General features: G+C 45.1%; 1 protein-coding gene across 2 annotated transcripts in view; it reads left to right on the top strand.

The window, feature by feature from the left end:
* The window catches only part of ANGEL1 (angel homolog 1), a 348,097-nt gene extending 332,758 nt beyond the window's left edge, over nucleotides 1-15,339 (top strand). For both annotated transcript variants that reach the window (XM_078659942.1, XM_078659943.1), the window contains exon 10: nucleotides 13,752-15,339. In XM_078659942.1, the coding sequence (XP_078516068.1) occupies nucleotides 13,752-13,912 (161 nt within the window). In that variant the 3' untranslated portion in view covers nucleotides 13,913-15,339. The remainder of the gene's footprint in view (nucleotides 1-13,751) is intronic.
* The last annotated feature ends 3,486 nt before the right edge of the window (nucleotides 15,340-18,825 follow it).

Here is an 18,825-nt window from a genome sequence, read left to right as displayed (position 1 = left end):
GTATAATTCTGTAAAGTTAAAATATGTCTTACATATTGAAGAATGAGTGGATGTATAAGTGTCTTGATGAAGGATTTAGTAGGGGCATGGCTGACTGTATGAGTGACTGATTAAATGTGTCTCACTGAGTGCATGGGTTAGTGACTAAACTGTCTTAATTTGTGCATCATTATGTCTGTTGTTCTGTAAACTGCTGCATGTGTTGATCATTAGCTATATGATTAACTGTATGGGTTATTGATTGGTTGCCCAAACATTTGTATGGGAGACTGAGTGTGTGTCTGGGTGGCTGGGAGGTGTATGACTCTCTGCATAGATGTGTGAGCAGTTGATTGACTAGATGTATGGGTTCAAAAGTGCATGTGGAAACAGCTGTATGGGCGGTTGACTGTGTGCATGAGTGTATTGGTGAGTGAATGGATATCTCAGTGCTACATGTCAAAGTAAGTACATATGTAAAACACAGTACATGTGAGAGTTGACATATATAAATAACTGTGCATAAGAGCCAGTGAATGTGTGAGTGGCTGTATGGATCATTGTGAACTTGTATCCAGGATTGTATAAGTGAGTAAATATGTTTTAGTATATGTTTGAATAAGTAAGGTGTGTATAACTGTATAGTTGAGGAAATGGAGGTGTGATTGATTCTTTGCATGACTGACTAAGTGTCTGAGTAACTCCATGGATGAGTGACAGTCTATGAGTGTCTGTTTACACTGAGTGTATCTAAGGTTATATTAGAGTCTGAAGAGGTTCATCGTATTATCACATGAATGATGTCATCAGTGATGTGATCAGTAATGTCAAATGAGATGTCATCAGTGATGTCATTTGAGATGTCATCAGTGATGTCATTTGAGATGTCATCAGTGATGTCATCAGTGATGTCATTTGAGATGTCATCAGTGATGTCATCAGTGATGTCACTGACCATGTCATGAATGATGTAATATGTGACATGATCAGCAGTGGATTGCGGGTGCGCGATATATAGTTAGTGCAACTAACTATATATGGAATTTCAATGGTTTTGTGTGAGTAAAATAAGGTTTTTTAAATGCTAATTCCTAACTATATATGGTCTATAACCTATGGTTTTTTCAGTGAATTTTCAAGGTTTTGTAAATGCTAATTCCTAACTATATATGGTCTATAACCTATGGTTTTTTCAGTGAATTTCAATGGTTTTTTAATAGCAAATATCATAAGCTGTTGAATGTCAAGTACGTGGTAAGTGAAAACATTTTCGTGTTTATGCACACTGATCTGCTTTGAATGGTGCCCCCCCCCCCTCATTTCTATTAGGAGTACTCTCTCTTTGCAGATAGTGAAAGGTAGTTAACGCAGGCCTTTGCCCCCGTTGTAATCCGTCGTGCCTGCTTCTCTCTCCATTTGATTGATTGTTATCCAAGTATTTACTGTTTTAGAATTAGTTCTCTTTGGTTCATTCTCTATTTACGAACAAACACAGAGTCGCAATACTCTGTTTAGTCTTTGCAGATAACGAAAAATCGTGTAAAAAAAAAAGAAAAGGAATCGAGCAAAATCAGTAGGCCACTAATGGGATCTCTTTTTGACCTCGCTAAAATAGAAACATTAGGAACAACCCCTCATGACAAATACAAAACTAGTGAGATGAACTGAACTCCACACAATGATGGCTGCAAAACAGCTCGGCTCCGCCACCCACCCCGCCCAAAATAACGATAAAGAGCGGCTGCCATGATTGGTTGCGGAATGGCCACGACGGAGCTACGAAATGGTGCTGCTCTCATGCTAACCCCAGCTTCAGTCTGAAACATCCAGAAACACTGTAGACTACCAATTCGATCAGTTCCGGTAGCGCCCCAATGTAACCCGGTAGAGAAGAACTAGCCCTCCCCTCTTTGACTGATGGTTCTTGTTGCCTGTCCCTTCTGTTGTCATTTAACAGAACTATTTAGCCTGCTGAAAGGGGTTGTGTTCCGACCGCTGGTTGGTGGAGACATTTTGACTATATTCTGTACCTGCGTTGTCGCGTAATGCGTCATATGACGCGCCGCGTTAGCGCATCCGGAAGTCATCCGGGGCGCGCAGCGCGTAACGTAAGCATAACAAGTCATGTGACTTGTTAATAAAACTTTTCATTGGTTCATTTTACTTTTCTTATTGTAATGATGAAAGGCTTGGTCATATGACCTAAAAATTACGCTTTTCATTACTTCCGAACATTATTTTTTCTTAAATATATGTTATAATGTTCCAGGCTAATGTACTTTCCCGGAAATTTTACAACTGTCCTGCAAGTAAAATATATTCTTTTTTCGAGAAAAAGAGCGTTTCTTCGTCCCATGACGGAGCCGTTGAGCAAAAGAGGGTCGACCTGCTGTCTTAGTCGCCGATACGCCTGAATATGAGATTCTTATCGATCACTTTATGTTGCAGGAATAGAAAACACAACAGCCCTTGACCATTTATCTTTACTGCGTTCCTTCGTATTATACCTTTTACCCTTCATGTAATTGGTCTGCTTTATTTCACTTGCCTTTTAATGATTCTAAAACAGTCACTATTATTAAAAACTTTACCAATGTATATACTACTACCATGTTTTCTTTTAAAAACCTTTATTGTGAAAATTTCATGATACAAATACGAGCCTATAACCACGTGGGCCTGCCACGGAGCAAACTGTAATCGTATATGATGAATAGACATTTACACTGTAGAGGAACGTAACGGGCGGGCCATTAGGTTGCAAGAACTAAGGTGTATAACAGTTACGGAATCGGTGGACGTACATTTTATAATTAAAATACGACAGGGCCAGTTACAATAAAATTATCTAGATATACATTTGCGGGCAAGTACCATGGGTGACGTTAATTCGAACTTTCAACAGTACAGTAATCAATAACACATCAGAACTTAATATCAATAGGGATGTCGAAATATTCAATCAATTCTCGTCCCCGCCCGCCATGTGCTTCAAAACTGCATACGTATCTCGTGATTTCAAGGTTCTGCAACCAGTACACAACAAGGAGTTACGAGTCCCATTTATTCCGGCGCCATTTTGGGCGAGGACGGGCAGGTCCAGGATATAGTCAAAATGTCTCTACCAACCATCGACTATGATGATGTTCATATGCTGTATTTATTAGAGTAACACTCATCTGTCCACATGAAATTAATTTGCCACAATCTAAACATGTCATTTTAATCTTTCCAAAGTTCTTCTAAATATTTGGGACCGTTTCCCTTGCCTCTGAAGCTCTCAGTGCCACTTCTTTGATGAATGTACTAGCAGGTCAGGGGTTCTCCTCCAAATCTCTCTTTTATGCAGCACTATAATTAATTGGTGCCACCTCTCCATATGACGATGCATGGTATAGTTACCACAACTATATTTTTTTTCGGTTCCTCTGGAGAGTTCATCGTGGCAGATGAAGCGTGTAACGTACCGGGCATTTACCTTTTTTTGCATGTACAGGAAAGGGAAAAAAAATCTAGCGTCCGAGTTCTAAGGTGTCCCAGGGCCATTTTAGTGGACCAGGCCCAAATCCAAAGAACAGGCCGCCATTTTGAGAGTCCTCTTGCAGCCGCCTGTCTCTGTAGCATCAAGAGCAGCCGAAACTCAGCTGAATGGCAACTGAAACGGTAAAGGGGCGCCCCACTACAGCAGACGAGCCTCCACCTAGGAAGGCCCATTCACGCCGGCTCCCCCCCCTTCGGGCACCCCACGCCGTTATTCGGAGCAGTATTGTAGGATGGCCACACCAGTGCGGCAACTTGCTAGACATCACCTCGGTGGTAACCGAATCTCAACGCCTTGTGGTGTCTTCTATTCAGAAAACATTGTTATGCTGCCTTCGACCTATTCGCCGCAAGTGCGCACACAACTCAACTGCATAGCTTGCTAGACACCACCTCGGTGCCATCCGGATCTTGGAATGTCAGCACCTTTTGGTGTCTTCTCTTCAGAAAATATTGTTGCGCTGCCTTTGGCCCCATTCGCACATCAGTCCGCTACTGACGCCATCTCACAGGCTAATGGGGCGCCCCACGCCGACTTTCAGCATTGTAGAATGACCACACCAGTACAGCAACTTGCTAGACATCACCTCGGTGCCATCCGGATCTCGGCGCCCCACTGCAGATGAAGTGCCTCTCAACTATGAAACCACCACGGTGACATCCGGATCTTGGCGCGTTGTGCTGCCTTCGGCCTATTCGCACATCGGTCCGCTACTGACGCCATCTCACAGGCTAATGGGGCGACCCACGCCGAGTTTCAGCATTGTAGGATGACCACACCAGTACAGCAACTTGCTAGACATCACCTCGGTGCCATCCGAATCTTGGCATCTCAACGCCTAGTGGTATCTTCCATACAAAAAATATTGTTACGCTGCCTTTGGCCCCATTCGCACATCAGTCCGCAACTTAGACATCACCTCGGTGCCATCCGGATCTTGGCATCTCAGCGCCTTGTGGTGTCAGTCAGAAAATATTGTTGCGCTGCCTTTGGCCCCATTCGCACATCAGTCCGCTACTGACACCATCTCACAGGCCAACAGGGCGCCCCACGCCGACTTTTACCATTGTACGATGGCCACACCAGTGCCACAACTTGCTAGACACCACCTCGGTGCCATCCGGATCTTGGCATCTCAGCGCCTTGTGGTGTCTTCAAATCAGAAAATATTGTTGCGCTGCCTTTGGCCCCATTCGCACATCGGTCCGCTACTGACGCCATCTCACAGGCCAACGGGGCGCCCCACGCCGACTTTCAACATTGTAGGATGGCCACAGAAGTGCGACAACTTACTAGACACCACCTCGGTGCCATCCGGATCTTGGCGCGTTGTGCTGCCTTCGGCCTATTCGCACATCGGTCCGCTACTGACGCAAACTCACAGGCCAACGGGGCGCCCCACGCCGACTTTCAGCATTGTAGGATGGCCACACCAGTGCACCTTACTAGACACCACCTCGGTGCCATCCGGATCTTGACGCGTAGTGAAGCTGCAGCAGCTGCAAATAAGCTTCAGACAGTGTTACAACCGCTGCTCAGAACTCTCAACTATGACACCACCTCGGTGCCATCCGGATCTTGGCATCTCAGCGCCTTGTGGTGTCAGTCAGAAACTATTGTTGCGCTGCCTTTGGCCCCATTCGCACATCGGTCCGCTACTGACGCAAACTCACAGGCCAACGGGGCGCCCCACGCCGACTTTCAGCATTGTAGGATGGCCACACCAGTGCGGCAACTTGCTACACACCACCTCGGTGCCATCCGGATCTTGGCATCTCAGCGCCTAGTGGTGTCTTCTATTCCGAAAATATTGTTGCACTGCCTTCGGCCCCATTCACACATCGGTCCGCTACTGACGCCATCTCACAGGCCAACGGGGCGCCCCACGCCGACTTTCAGCATTGTAGGATGGCCACACCAGTGCGGCAACTTACTAGACACCACCTCGGTGCCATCCGGATCTTGGCGCGTTGTGCTGCCTTCGGCCTATTCGCACATCGGTCCGCTACTGACGCAAACTCACAGGCCAACGGGGCGCCCCACGCCGACTTTCAGCATTGTTGGATGGCCACACCAGTGCGGCAACTTACTAGACACCACCTCGGTGCCATCCGGATCTTGGCGCGTTGTGCTGCCTTCGGCCTATTCGCACATCGGTCCGCTACTGACGCAAACTCACAGGCCAACGGGGCGCCCCACGCCGACTTTCAGCATTGTAGGATGGCCACACCAGTGCTGCAACTTGCTGGACACCACCTCGGTGCCATCCGGATCTTGGCGCGTTGTATTGCCTTCGGCCTATTCGCACATCGGTCCGCTACTGACGCCGCCTCACGTGCCAACGTATTTTCTCCGCATTTTATACCCTATGCCGCATAACAGGTCATGTGACTTGTTTATAAAACTTTTCATTGGTTCATTTTACTTTTGGTTTCCTAATGATGGAAGGCTTGATCATATGACCTAAAAACAACACTTTTCATTGGATGAAAACTTTTTTTTTTTCCCAAACGATGAAAGCCCCACCTTGTTTCTGGATGTTTCAGACTAAACTGGCGTCAGCATGAGAGCACCACCATCTCGTAGCTCCGTCGTGGTCATTCCGCGAGCAATCATGGCAGCCGCTCCCCACCAGAAGCCTGCAGGAGTCGGGCCCCCAAAACTTTTGATGAATTCTCAAGGCGGAGGGGACGCTTTCGAGAATGGGGTCCAAGACCTAGCAGACAAGCATCCGATTTCCAAGGTGTCCCAGGGCCATTTCAGTGGACCAGGCCCAAAAAGGAAAGAGCCTGCCGCCATTTTGAGAGTCCTGTGACAGCCGCCTATCGCTGCACCGCAAGAGTGGGCGCAACTCAGCTGAATTGCGGCTTTTGACACAGTGGACCAAAAACGGACGGAATGGCAACTGAAACGGTAAAGGGGCGCCCCACTACAACAGATGACACTCCACCTGGAGAGGCCCGTTCACGCCGCCTCCCCCGGGGCGCCCCACGCCGTTATTCGGAGCAGCATTGTAGGATACCAAAACCAGTGCGGCAACTTACTGGACATCACCTTGGTGCCATCGTTCTGCTGCCTTGGAACTATTCGCACAACAGTTTGCTACTGATGACCCCGCGACGCCCCACGCCGTTATTTGCTGGGTGGCAACTTACTAGACATCACTTTCGTGTCATCTAGATTTCGGCGCGTTCTGCTGCCTTGGAACTATTCGCACAACAGTTTGCTACTGATGACCCACCCCCCGCGACGCCCCACGGCGGAAATCTGGACGTTGTGCTGCGTTGGGACTATTCGCACAGCCGACCGCTACTTCGTTGTTTTTCCCTAAAAATGTTTATATGTTATTACTATTTTTGTTTTCTTGTATATATTGATAAATTATTAAAGTTTTATAATCTTACTACTTTGTCGGAGTGCTATATATTTTTAATGTGACACATAATTGTAAAAACTTTGATGTACAAAGAGTCATCCCTGGAATCTTCCGCTTCACGCTCGGTCCCCCCCCCAATCACAATACAGGATGGTTTTCAGATAATAGCAACGCTTCTGCTGTGACGGATCTCATCGAGTGTGGGCCTTGATCTACTATAACTCCTTTGAAGAGGGGTGATTCTTTACAGCTGTGGCCATAAACTACATCTGCAGGGCTAGCTGATAGCCTAGGACCGGCCTGGACAATCGGACACAGAGGAAAAGGAGTGTCAGAGGGTGCGGTAGTGAATAGGGCGAAAGGGAGGTGTCGGGCGGGCACAGGGTGTGATTCTCAGGGAAGAGCAGCGCAGATGGGGGGAGGTTTATTACCCATGCATAAGACAGAGAGCGGGGGTGACCACTGCCTGGGTGAGATGCTTGCGAGGGTGGGGAGCCATGCTAAGGATCGACAGCGTGCACAGAGTGGGTCTGGTCAAGGCATCTAAAATGGCTGCCGTGCACGACAAAAGTGTGGCATTTGAAAAAAGACAAGATGGCGCAGACAATGTTTTTCAACACTTCCTGATTTCCTTCGAATCGAACGTTAACAGACGTTGGGGCATATTACCAAAGTTAAGCGATATTTATCCCTAACGATGCATTGCAAAGATTTTTTTACCGTCAGAAATTATCGCAGATAAACCTTGCTATTATCAAGGTTTATCGCAAATACGATAAAAAACGACCGCAATGCATTAATATCGCTGAAAACTCAGCGATATTCATGCATTACCGAGCTAATGCTCTTAGCCATGTTATCCACCTCCCATTGGATAACATGGCTAAGAACTGCTCAGGGCAGCTGTTACTTTTTGGAGATATTCGCGCTTATCTCGAATATTTCCAAAAGTTGATAATAGGAGATAGCGATGTTAGCGACTGTTTCCAGTCGCTAACATCTTGGCATGCCCACTTTGCATGTCATTAGTGATAAATATCACTCACATGCAAAGTGGGGCCCAAGATGGTCGCTATCTCCTACTAGCCGTCGCTAACTGGTGTTAGCAACAGCTAGGTAATACAGATATAATTTTATCTCCGCGAAGCGGAGCGCTGTTACAGATATATATCTTGTTTTTGAACGTTAATTTCTCAAAATGCACTGAAGCACATATATTGAGACCTAGCAAAGGCACATCGGGCTACCAGTCCCTAATATTTTACCAAGTTTCGTGCAAATCCATTCAGCCGTTCGATTATTATTATTTTTTTTTGCCCCGCGGGGCCCTTTTAAAACCTCCACATCAAACCTAGGGGGTCAGCGAGGATCTACTATGCCCCCTTATGGTCATTTGCCCCTTCGCTTTGGCCTCCTCTTGTCTCTCGATCCTACCGAGAGACAAGATGGCGGCCGCTACGGACTGTTTGGAATGTTTACAGACACCGGAGAGCCAATCAGCTTCGCTTCGCAAAGCTCCGTAACGCGAAAAGTACGCGAAGCGGTGCGCTGTTACAGATATATATCTTTTTTTGAACGTTAATTTCTCAAAATCCACTGAAGCACATATATTGAGACCTAGCAAAGGCACATCGGGCTACCAGTCCCTACAATTTTGCCAAGTTTCGTGCAAATCCATTCAGCCGTTCGATTATTATTATTATTATTTTTTTTTGCCCCGCGGGGCCCTTTTAAAACCTCCACATCAAACCTAGGGGGTCAGCGAGGATCTACTATTCCCCCTTATGGTCATTTGCCCCTTCGCTTTGGCCTCTGCTTGTCTCTCGATCCTACCGAGAGACAAGATGGCGGCCGCTACGGACTGTTTGGAATGTTGACAGACGCCGGAGAACCAATCAGCTTCGCTTCACAAAGCTCGGTTGCGCGAAAAGTACGCGTCCTGGAGCGCTGCCCGGTCCGCTGTTACAGATATATATCTTTTTTTTTTTTTTTTTTTTTTTTGAAAACCTTTATTGAGACAAAAAACAGGAGATACATGCGCAGGCCCACAACCATCATGGCCGGCCGCAAAAATAGACGAGAATAATAGAGAACCACATATCAATATACAATCAGGATATTGAAAAGGACGCCAAAAACGACAGTGGGGCGCGCAACTCAGGAGAGGAGGTTTTACATTTTTAAAGCAAAAGGGAGCGAGGGGGCTGCAACAGGAAGGAGTAGACACCGCACATTTAGAGCCCCAAAAGAAACGCGGCAAGAGGGGCGTGCCCCATACATAAATAGTGGTGGGCTATACATGCAAAAACTATACAGGAGCAATAGGCAGCAATTCACACAACAACAGTGGGAAGCGTAAGCCCAGAAAGCCCATCCCAGGGACAAGAAGCAAAGATCCGATGAAACATAAGAAAACAAAGGTTGTAAGGACCCGAAACAGCCTACCCCACTAAGAGGAAAGAACCCTCCCAAAGCCGGAAAAGAGCGATAGGGACCATAGAACAAAACAAACTAAAATAACAAACCCCCCCCACACCCACCACCCTGCACCCCTGTAATGGCTACGGCCTAACCCACTAACAGCGTGCCTGTCGCCCCGGAACTGCCCCACAGTAGGGAAATTTATATAAAAGATTATATAAAAGAATGGAGGAGGAGAGAAACGAACCCACTCTCGGAATTCAATACTCAGGCCGCCCAACCCTAGACCCCATCGTCAACACAAACAGAATGCATCACATCCCCGGCTATCAATCAACACCCCAGCGGCACGAGCAACAACAGTATAAGCACATGAGGAGACACCCCCACCCCACCCCCCGCCGCCCGGCATTACGACCAAGTCCAGCTTCACAGTACCGTTCACCATCTTAAGTCCCAACAGTTTTACGGCATCACGGTGATTGAGAGGGAAAGTTCAGCCCTGTCCCCTGCGATCCAAAGCGTCGACGTGGTCCAGCAGCACCAGAGTCATCTTGAGCGGAACAAACAAACCGTGCGATCCCAGTAAATCAGAGCGCCATCCAATAAAGTCTGTCCAAAACAATGTCTTACGTGCACCAGCGATAAAAAGGTTAACACCACCCTGGAACAGCCCGCCCGGCCCGGGCGGCACCAGCAGCCGCAGAAGAGCATAGGAAGTGCCTCTAATCACCAAGAATGGAGTGTCCAAAGATGGCGTCCGTGGACGAGGCCCCACACACTGAGCAAGCACCCCGACATCAGACCGCGGACCCCCCGTCGCGGGCCGCATCAAGGGGGCATCGAGAGCGCAGACCACCGGCACCCCCGTGCACATCTGGGCGGGCAGTCCACAGGAGTCAGGTACAGGATGAGGCCCAGAGCCACGCAGTCGCAAATGTGCGTGGGCAGGCAAAGTCACAATAGAGAGAACAGCATCCAGACTGCGCCCTAGGTCACAGGCCGTGGTACACAAAGCAGTATGAAGATCATCCAGGGCACTCAGAATGTCCGTAATCTGCACTGGCGCCTCAGGAGGGAAGGATGCAACAGAGCTACTCACACGGGGCTCGGAAACCTGGAGCCGCCCACAAGACTGGCCGTCCATGGTACCATCCCCACACTGTGCACCACGCCCGCACACTGCAGAAAACCATCGGTCCGGGGGGACGAGGGGCTCACCGCCCATGTCACACCAAGCAGGCGTAAGCGCGGCGACTGTAGCAGCCATGTCACCAACTATAGCCCGGGACCATGAAAAACGAGCTCCGATAGCTCCGACTTCAAAATGGCTCCCTCTGCATCACTTAACGAGATCAGAGACGCACAAAGGCTTACAGGAGCCCGGGCGGTGTAACATTGTCGCAATCGCCGCCAATGTATCCCCTTCGCATAAAGGGGCAGAGCGGTGAGATGGAAAACACGGAATGCAGCCACTGCACTCCGTCGGCTGGTCCGGTGCCAAGTACAGCGGCCGCTGTTGTTGCGTGCGATGGCGGCCGCACCCGGAGAACAAAGACCCGTCCACACCAGGCAGCGTCCGGGAGAAGGCGAGGGCGCCCAGCCGCTGTTGCCGCATGGAGCGACGGAAGAAACACACCAGCGGAGTCGGGGTCACCTCCCGCGCCCGAAAACAGCACGCAGGATCAGGACCAATGCCAGGATAGGTCGCGGGGCGGGAGGGAAGCGAGAAGGTCGGCGGAGCCGAAGGATTAGGCGGCCATCATGGCTGCAGGCTAGGCTCCTCCCCCCTATATATCTTTTTTTAAACGTTAATTTCTCAAAATCCACTGTAGCACATATATTGAGACCTACAAAAGGCACATCGGGCTACCAGTCCCTACAATTTTGCCAAGTTTCGTGCAAATCCATTCAGCCGTTCGGGCTAAAAGTGAGGCCAACCGCTCTATGGAAAACTCAATGTTAAAAACACGTTTTGGGACCCCCCTTTTTTCTCGACCCCCCCTGGACGAACCCCCCCCCAATTTTCAGGGGCTGCTCAGAAACAAAATGTGCCATTTTCCTGAAAATTTCAGCCAATTCCGTCCACAAACGCCAAAGTTATTAGACATAGAATTTTCAAAAAACCCATAGAGAAAAAATCCTAACTATATATACCTACTGGCGACCGGCAGTAGGTAATATATATATATATATATATATATATATATATATATATATATATATATATATATATATATATATATATATATATATATATATATATATATATATATATATATATATATACTAAAAATATCATAAAAATAAATAAACAATATTTAAAAAATGAAAAATCAAATATATTAAATATATAAAAAGAAACCATATACTATTAATTACATATTAACAAAACCTACAAATATTATATACAATAACATAATAAATAAATAAATAAAATGTAAACTAGAAAATATTTACAAACAGAAAAATGTATTAATCCATAAATGTATTTCTTTTTCCCACCCTATAACACCACACCAAAACAGAACATTTCAACATTTTAAATGAAATTTACTTCCATAATTAAGATAATTAATAATTAGAAATATATTTTTAATTGAAAAAACTAATAAACATGAATTGACTATACGCACTATAACACTATAATATCCAGAACACACTCCTAAATTAAACTATAAAATAATAAAACCCAATTAAAACTTATTACTATTAACAACTAATAATGAAGTAATTAAAATGTCTTTAATACCCACCATTTACCCCTTTAAAAGTGAAAACAAAACGCAAAAAAATATGCAATTACCCAAAATAAATATCAAATAATTTCCATTAATTAACAACTAGATATCAATTAATTAAATCCGGTCTTTGTTATTTTTCAAGGGCAGTGCATCTCATAGCTATTACTTTGTACTGAAACGTTATTGGTGTTGGTCTTTGTTCAAAGTTTCGTAACTAAACAGAGCCTAGAAGTATAAAATAGCAATATCTTTCACACGAACGTCTTCTAGCCTTAGCTTTTGATAGTTAAAATTTTCTTTCTTTTCAGATATTTTTCATTTTCAGTTTTTAGGAGATATAAGATAATTCCAAGGGCCCATTTATGGTTCCTGTTTAACTTAGCTTCAATTTTTCTAGTAGTCAGTCAATTTATCTACCTTTGACAGCCCGGTTAGTGCTCCTGGACGACACTTCCGACCTCCCTTCAGTGACCCAACATGCTAATAAGTGGTTCTTTACTACCCATGGGGTGGCCAAACTGGCGATTCTTCAAAACTGGAAGTCGACACTGATTCCAACCTTACAGACTTGGTTGAACAACTTGTACAGCTTGGAATGCTTTGAGTGCCTTGTTTATAAGCTAAATGATAAATTGCAGATATTTGAAGATTTTTGGGCCTCTTTTTTAATGACAGAAGAGACACATATGCCCATAAACCCAGGGGGCCTATTGTGTAATTGCTCTTGCTTCATCTTTCACATAGTCCTCTGTGCATCACTCCTTGCCTGGTATAATCCATAGATTCACATGCAACCCATCATCAACACTGTCCTGCCTTTAGGCTTTCAAAGGTGTACTCTGTCCTGTCTTTAGTCTTTCAAAGGTGTATCTAAGTATCACCTGGATTGATGAGTTGCTGTAGAATCTGAGTCTTTACGAGGGAACACTAAGAGGGGAAAAAATCTGATTATAAATTGCTAGTAGGTTTTTGTACTGAGATGTGTCAAATTGCACCGTAGACTCTTAATATAAATTGCTAGTATGTTATTTTTACTGAGATGTGTCAAGTTGCACCCTAGACGCTTAAAGATTATTATACCAGTTTGTAAATGTAAGGGACTAGTGCATGAGAAACGTTTTCACAGGTTAGTAACACTTTCATGTATCACTTTAAGTACCTTAAAGTTTATACTATTTGATAGAGCAGACTCTCTGTCCCAAAAGAGCTATACATTGCTAGACATAGGTTGGTGAGAGCTTTTTCTGTCCATGGGATCTTTCACCATTAATGTTTTTATGTAAGGCATCCCTCCCCTGTGATAGACCAGATGCTTGGGCTTCAGTATGGATTTTTTATTGAGGAACTTGTTTGTGAAGTGTCTAACTCCCTGGGGATATAATCACCCGGCCCACAGAGAACACTGTTACAACCCTGGCCTGTAGTTTACATGGCCTTTGTAGCGGATGTTTGCCATTAAACTGGTGTAATGCTAGTACTGGAGGAAGAGAATTCCGTCTTGCAAAGGGGACATAGCTGCAGAGCAAACTCACATAATGTGCATTTCAAGCAGGTACCCTCTATGCTCTTCTTTCTTTACCCAGTGAATGGTATGTTTGCTTCTGAAGAATAAGTAATTTGCATGCTCTTACAAGACATGTGCCACTCCAGTGTTCTTTTTACAGTTCATCATTTCTGTTGTAAATTGCAGGTCGAAGGCCTTACCGTAATGGAGCACTAAGATTAATCGGACGCCTCTCGCTTCTCTCCGAAGAAGACCTCTGGGCAGCTGTTGGCCTGCCTAACCCCTTCTGTTCATCTGACCATCTCTGCCTGCTGGCAAGATTTGGAATGGACCTGGTAACACCCTGAAAAGACCACAGAGGGAGGTTGAGAGAACCATCTGATGCCAGACATCAGCAAGTCTTAGCTCTCGCCTGTCTCGTTTTCAGTTCTTCATTCACATTTCATACCAGCACCCATTTGGGACAATGAGAGAGAATGTGGTCATCCCCCATAGACTGGATGTTAAGCAGCTTGGAAACTACTATACCAAAGTTGGAAAGTACTTCTTAAAACAATTCTATGCAGGAAGTTGATAATTGTACAGAAGACTACTGTGCCTTCTTCTTTAAAGGCAGTTGGGGATCAATACAGAAAAAGTGCCCTTTGTAGTGATGCCCTATAATATTCCTGCTCAAGTTTACACAGAAGATGAGGCCGCAGTGTGGTCTCTAAATTGTGCAGCAGAAAACGTATGCTGCCGTTATGCTCATCAACCCTAGATTTGTGCCAAAGGCATGCTTTATTGATGCACACATCTGCCTTAGTCTTGTGGCATTGGAGATTGGGAGTGGTAAATGCAACTGCGATCTCTGTCTCTATAACTGTGTATTATTCAGGTAGGAGAAATGTAGCAAAAGATATTTGTAGATAGGACACCATTCCAGATCCATTTCAAACAACCTGTGTGGAAATTGCTTGGCATCACAGGGACCCCTGGCAAATATTAATCAATATGGAGAGATGGCCCGGTTGCCAGCTACATTCTATTTGATACACATTGTTGACTTCTGACTGCCAGATTTATGACCACAGAATGATACAGTATAATTAGTTTGTCGAATGTCCAACGGCTGTGAGATGGTATCTGAAGCTTATGCCTCCCCTTGATGTGATGGGACTATTGTGGGACGGCAAGTATGCATTGTGGAGCACTGTGGTTAGGCTAAGACAAGATAAAATGAAGTTCCTTTGATCCTCCTGCCCATCCTCACAAAATTCTCAGGAAATACACCTCTCCATCAAACCAAGGGTGCCTCAGGGCAGCATAGGTGTTTTTTTTATTCTGAGGACTGAAACATGTTTCTAGTTCCACAATGAATTATTTTAGTGTTAAGTTTTTTTTTTTTTTTTTTATTATAGTTTGACAAACATGTAATGTTTGGATTTGTGTCTGCTTATATGTTTTGTTGTAATTTCTAGGTCTTTAGCCCTGGATATCCCTGCCTGCAGAAGAAGCGCAGAATAACAAAGGATCCACAGCGATAATAGACGTCCTTGAAATCAACTCACTGGGCCTAGCCCTAAGTGCTGGCATGCGCGCTAAGCCGGTCATTTATAAAGAAGAAGAATTAGTGCATAATTAATGCATTTATGCAAGCTAAGACTATCGGCTTTACAGTTGTTCAAATGGAAATAGCGTGTTTTGTTTTCATAAAATGCTTGTTTTCATGATTTAGTGTAGACTTTGTATGATGAGTTGGTGTGGCAAAAGATTAAATACATGCAGACATTAAGTGCTTCTTTACTGCCATTTTTCTTCTCTGTCAGAGATTTGGAGGGGGAAGAAAAGCCTATTTTGAATAGTAGGCATCTGCACAGCATAACACTTCAGTCCCCTCCCTTTGGTCCAGAATAGGCTGGTAAAGGAAGTACACTGTAACAAAGGTCGGTATCCGTTTTAGACATCTCCTGAATAATTGCCAAACATGTCAGTGATACTATTGTGTCAGGAAAAACTCTAAGGCCCTATCTCGAAGTCTGTTAAACTACTAGTTCCTGATAGCCATCTTGGTTTCTCCTTTATATAATCTTCATTAAATTAATATAAACTGAATATTTGCATCAATGGGTGACATCCGAGAAACTCTTAATTCAAAAAGAACACTTTATCTAAACTAATGTAATGTTTTGTGCCTTGTTTATAAAACAGAAAGTAAAAATAAATGGACTGGTAAGACTTTAGGGAAATTAAAATGAAGTTTGAATCCTTTCACTATAAAAAGAAAACATGCACAAAATTTTGATAGATTGACTTCCACGAAGAAAAGTAATTTAACTTGGCCTCTTTAAATGTGCAGCATGTTTCAAGAGCCTAAAATGCAGTACAGTGACGTACAGCATTCAACTGCTCTTTCAGCAAGGAACCTAAACATCAGGACAGGTCATCTTTCTATTGTTCAGAAATGTTTTTCTAAAGTGATTATTTTGCTTCACTCTACAATGTATGCAGTTTGCTCCCCCCTGCACCCTCAGACACTGCAAACGATTTGGCGCTTCAAAATGCCAGCAGTTTTGACACCTCACTGGAAACAGAGAAATATGCCCTTCGGCACCGGCACCTCCTGAGTTAGCCTTATTCGAAAAGACATGCTACATTATTTACAGCTGCCTACCATTGAGGCAAAATCTAGTATTCTGATACAGATATTGGAGACCACTTCAACACCATCCAAACCTCTGCTACCATTCAGTGATGTTAAGCTTGAACCAATCAAAGCAGTTTGGGACAAGATGTATTCTGCCCAGCTGTGAGTAGACCGATGACCCACCAATATTTGCTGACCTTGGTCTTGGCATTTCCAAAGAATTTCGTCTATGGCAGCAATCTCAATTAAGACAGCCAATACCCTGGCAATTCTAGGTCGCTATGATTGCCAGATGTGGTATGACTTTGCTCCTATATTGGAGCTCATTCCTCCATATAAGAAGGAAGAGGCAAAAACAAACCTAAAAGAAGGGGAGCTTCCATCTTACCTCAATATTTTCTGTGTCCGTGTCTTGAACACAGGTTTTCACCAACTGGCGGAGGTACTGTACTAAGAATATAAGGCTGGTTAAAGTCTACAGCATTCCTTACTGAGGTCTAATCCAAGATTCTGGATATGCCTTTTGATGGCCCCACTCTCTTTGGCAAGCATGTAGATGAGGCTTTGCAAGGTCTTACAACTGACACTGACCCTGCAAAAGGCATTAGGACTTCCAGTATCGTAGGTTGGATGTATCTAATTTTCATAGCTCATGAAAATAACATTTCATATCAATCAATATGGAGGTCAGGGACATTCATATTATCCTTAAGTTGGAAGTGGGATTCTCCATTATTAGGGGTGTCTTTCATTGATTCACATGCCTGAATCATTCCCCGTCGTTGGAGTGGGAGTCCCACGGTACATAAAATAGCAATAATATGCCATATCATAGAAAAAAACAGTAATTGCCAACCAAGAAAGAAAAGTAGCCCAAGCTACAGGAGAAAAAACTTCCACACTCATGACTATCCTAGTCATTTTGTATAGACCAAACTGCAGCCAATCAGGTGACAGCACCCACCAGAAGGTTCTCCCCAGAGGCACAGGCTCTCAGATTTTCTACCACACGTAGCTCAGTACTTCTCTATTTTCCTTCTGGAATCTAGTGTTTTGAAGATGTCTACCAAGAAATCTTTATTCAGGCCTTGTGACTCTTGTGGTAAGCTCCGGCTTTTTAAAGAAGACCCCCACAAGAAGTGCATTTACTGCCTGTATCCTGAACATCAAGTGAAGGACTGCAAGATCTGTAGGACCTTCCCTCAGAAGACCCTCAGGGACAGAGAGGGCCGCCTGCTTTTGTGGCTACAAAAGCTCAAGGATTCGGATTATCCTACTTCTGAGGTAGTATTGCCTCTGGGTCTACTTCAGCCTCTAGGAAGAGAGCTGCTGATGAGGTTTTAACTTCTCCTGGGGCTAAGGTTGCGAGGAAGCAACAATCTGTTAAGGGGTGTGAGAGGCCTTTCACATCTAAGGCTACTCCCCCTGTTAAGGAGAAAAGTGGTTCATCTACGCCCCCGAGAAAATCCACTAAGAAGTTACCTCAAACATCTTCTTAGAAGACTTTACCTCAGAAACAGACACTGTCGTCGACGACACCATCGTTGACTCCTTCGTCGACGAAGACGTCCGTCGACGCTACGTCTACGTCAACGGTAACTTTTTCCTCTCCTAAGCCTGAGATGATTATGTCGACGGCGTCTTCATCGCCGAAGATGGTCTGTCTATGTTACTGTTAGACCTATCTCGTTGACGGCAGATTCTTCATCTTCTGCCATCGTCGGCGCCTCGTCAACGGCTAAACTAAAGAAGATCCCGTTGACGTCTCCGTCGACGCTTGTTCTCCCGTCGACGAAGAAGCCACCGTCGACGGGATCGACGACGACTACCACACTGTCAACGAAGACACCATCGTCGACGAAGATGACGACGAAGATACCATCGTCGACGAAGACACCACCGTCGACGAAGTCAACACCGTCGACGAAGACACCACCGTCGACAGAGCTATTATTGTCGACGACGATAACTGTACCGTCGACGACGACCTCATTGTCGTCTACCGCCAAACCCAAGTCAACGAGTCCTTTGGTAGAACCCCCGTCGACGCCACAGCTATCTTCTTGTACCACTTTGCAAGTGTGGTCGCCGTCTACGGCTTTTCTGTCGACGCCAAAACCGTCTTTACTTCAGAGACGTGGTTCAGCCTTGGAACCTTTATCTCCTCTACATATTTCACAGCAGAAACTTCCTCTACAGCTTCCAGACAAGCTCCTGGATTCTGAGGACAGTGATGAGGATTCTGTTGTGGAGAAAACATTTGGAACGGCAACAAGTCCTTCCGAATTGAATATAAAATATCAAGAAGACGACCAAGAAGATCAGCATTCGCCTGAGCAAATTACATCAACTGTGACAAATGTCCCTTCAGCTCAGGTGCCAATAGCATTGCTCACCAACCTTCAATGCATGCTAGATGACTATTACAGGCATTTCCCGCCATCAGAGTCAGCAGGCCCTGTACCTCCTACACCTGTGGTTGAGACGCCTTTGCCTGACCTCAGACCTCCAAGGTCTCCTCCACCTGCATCATCCAATCAGCTGGACGAACAACGTTCTTCAGACGAAGAAGAAAGAGAAGAAGGAGAAGTCGATAACGAGTCATTGGTGTCATGTTATGTTATGTTATGTTAT

The sequence above is a fragment of the Lissotriton helveticus genome, chromosome 9 (genome assembly GCF_964261635.1).
Source record: "Lissotriton helveticus chromosome 9, aLisHel1.1, whole genome shotgun sequence".
In the NCBI taxonomy this organism is placed as follows: domain Eukaryota; kingdom Metazoa; phylum Chordata; class Amphibia; order Caudata; family Salamandridae; genus Lissotriton; species Lissotriton helveticus.
This window is presented reverse-complemented; position numbering and strand designations above follow the sequence as displayed.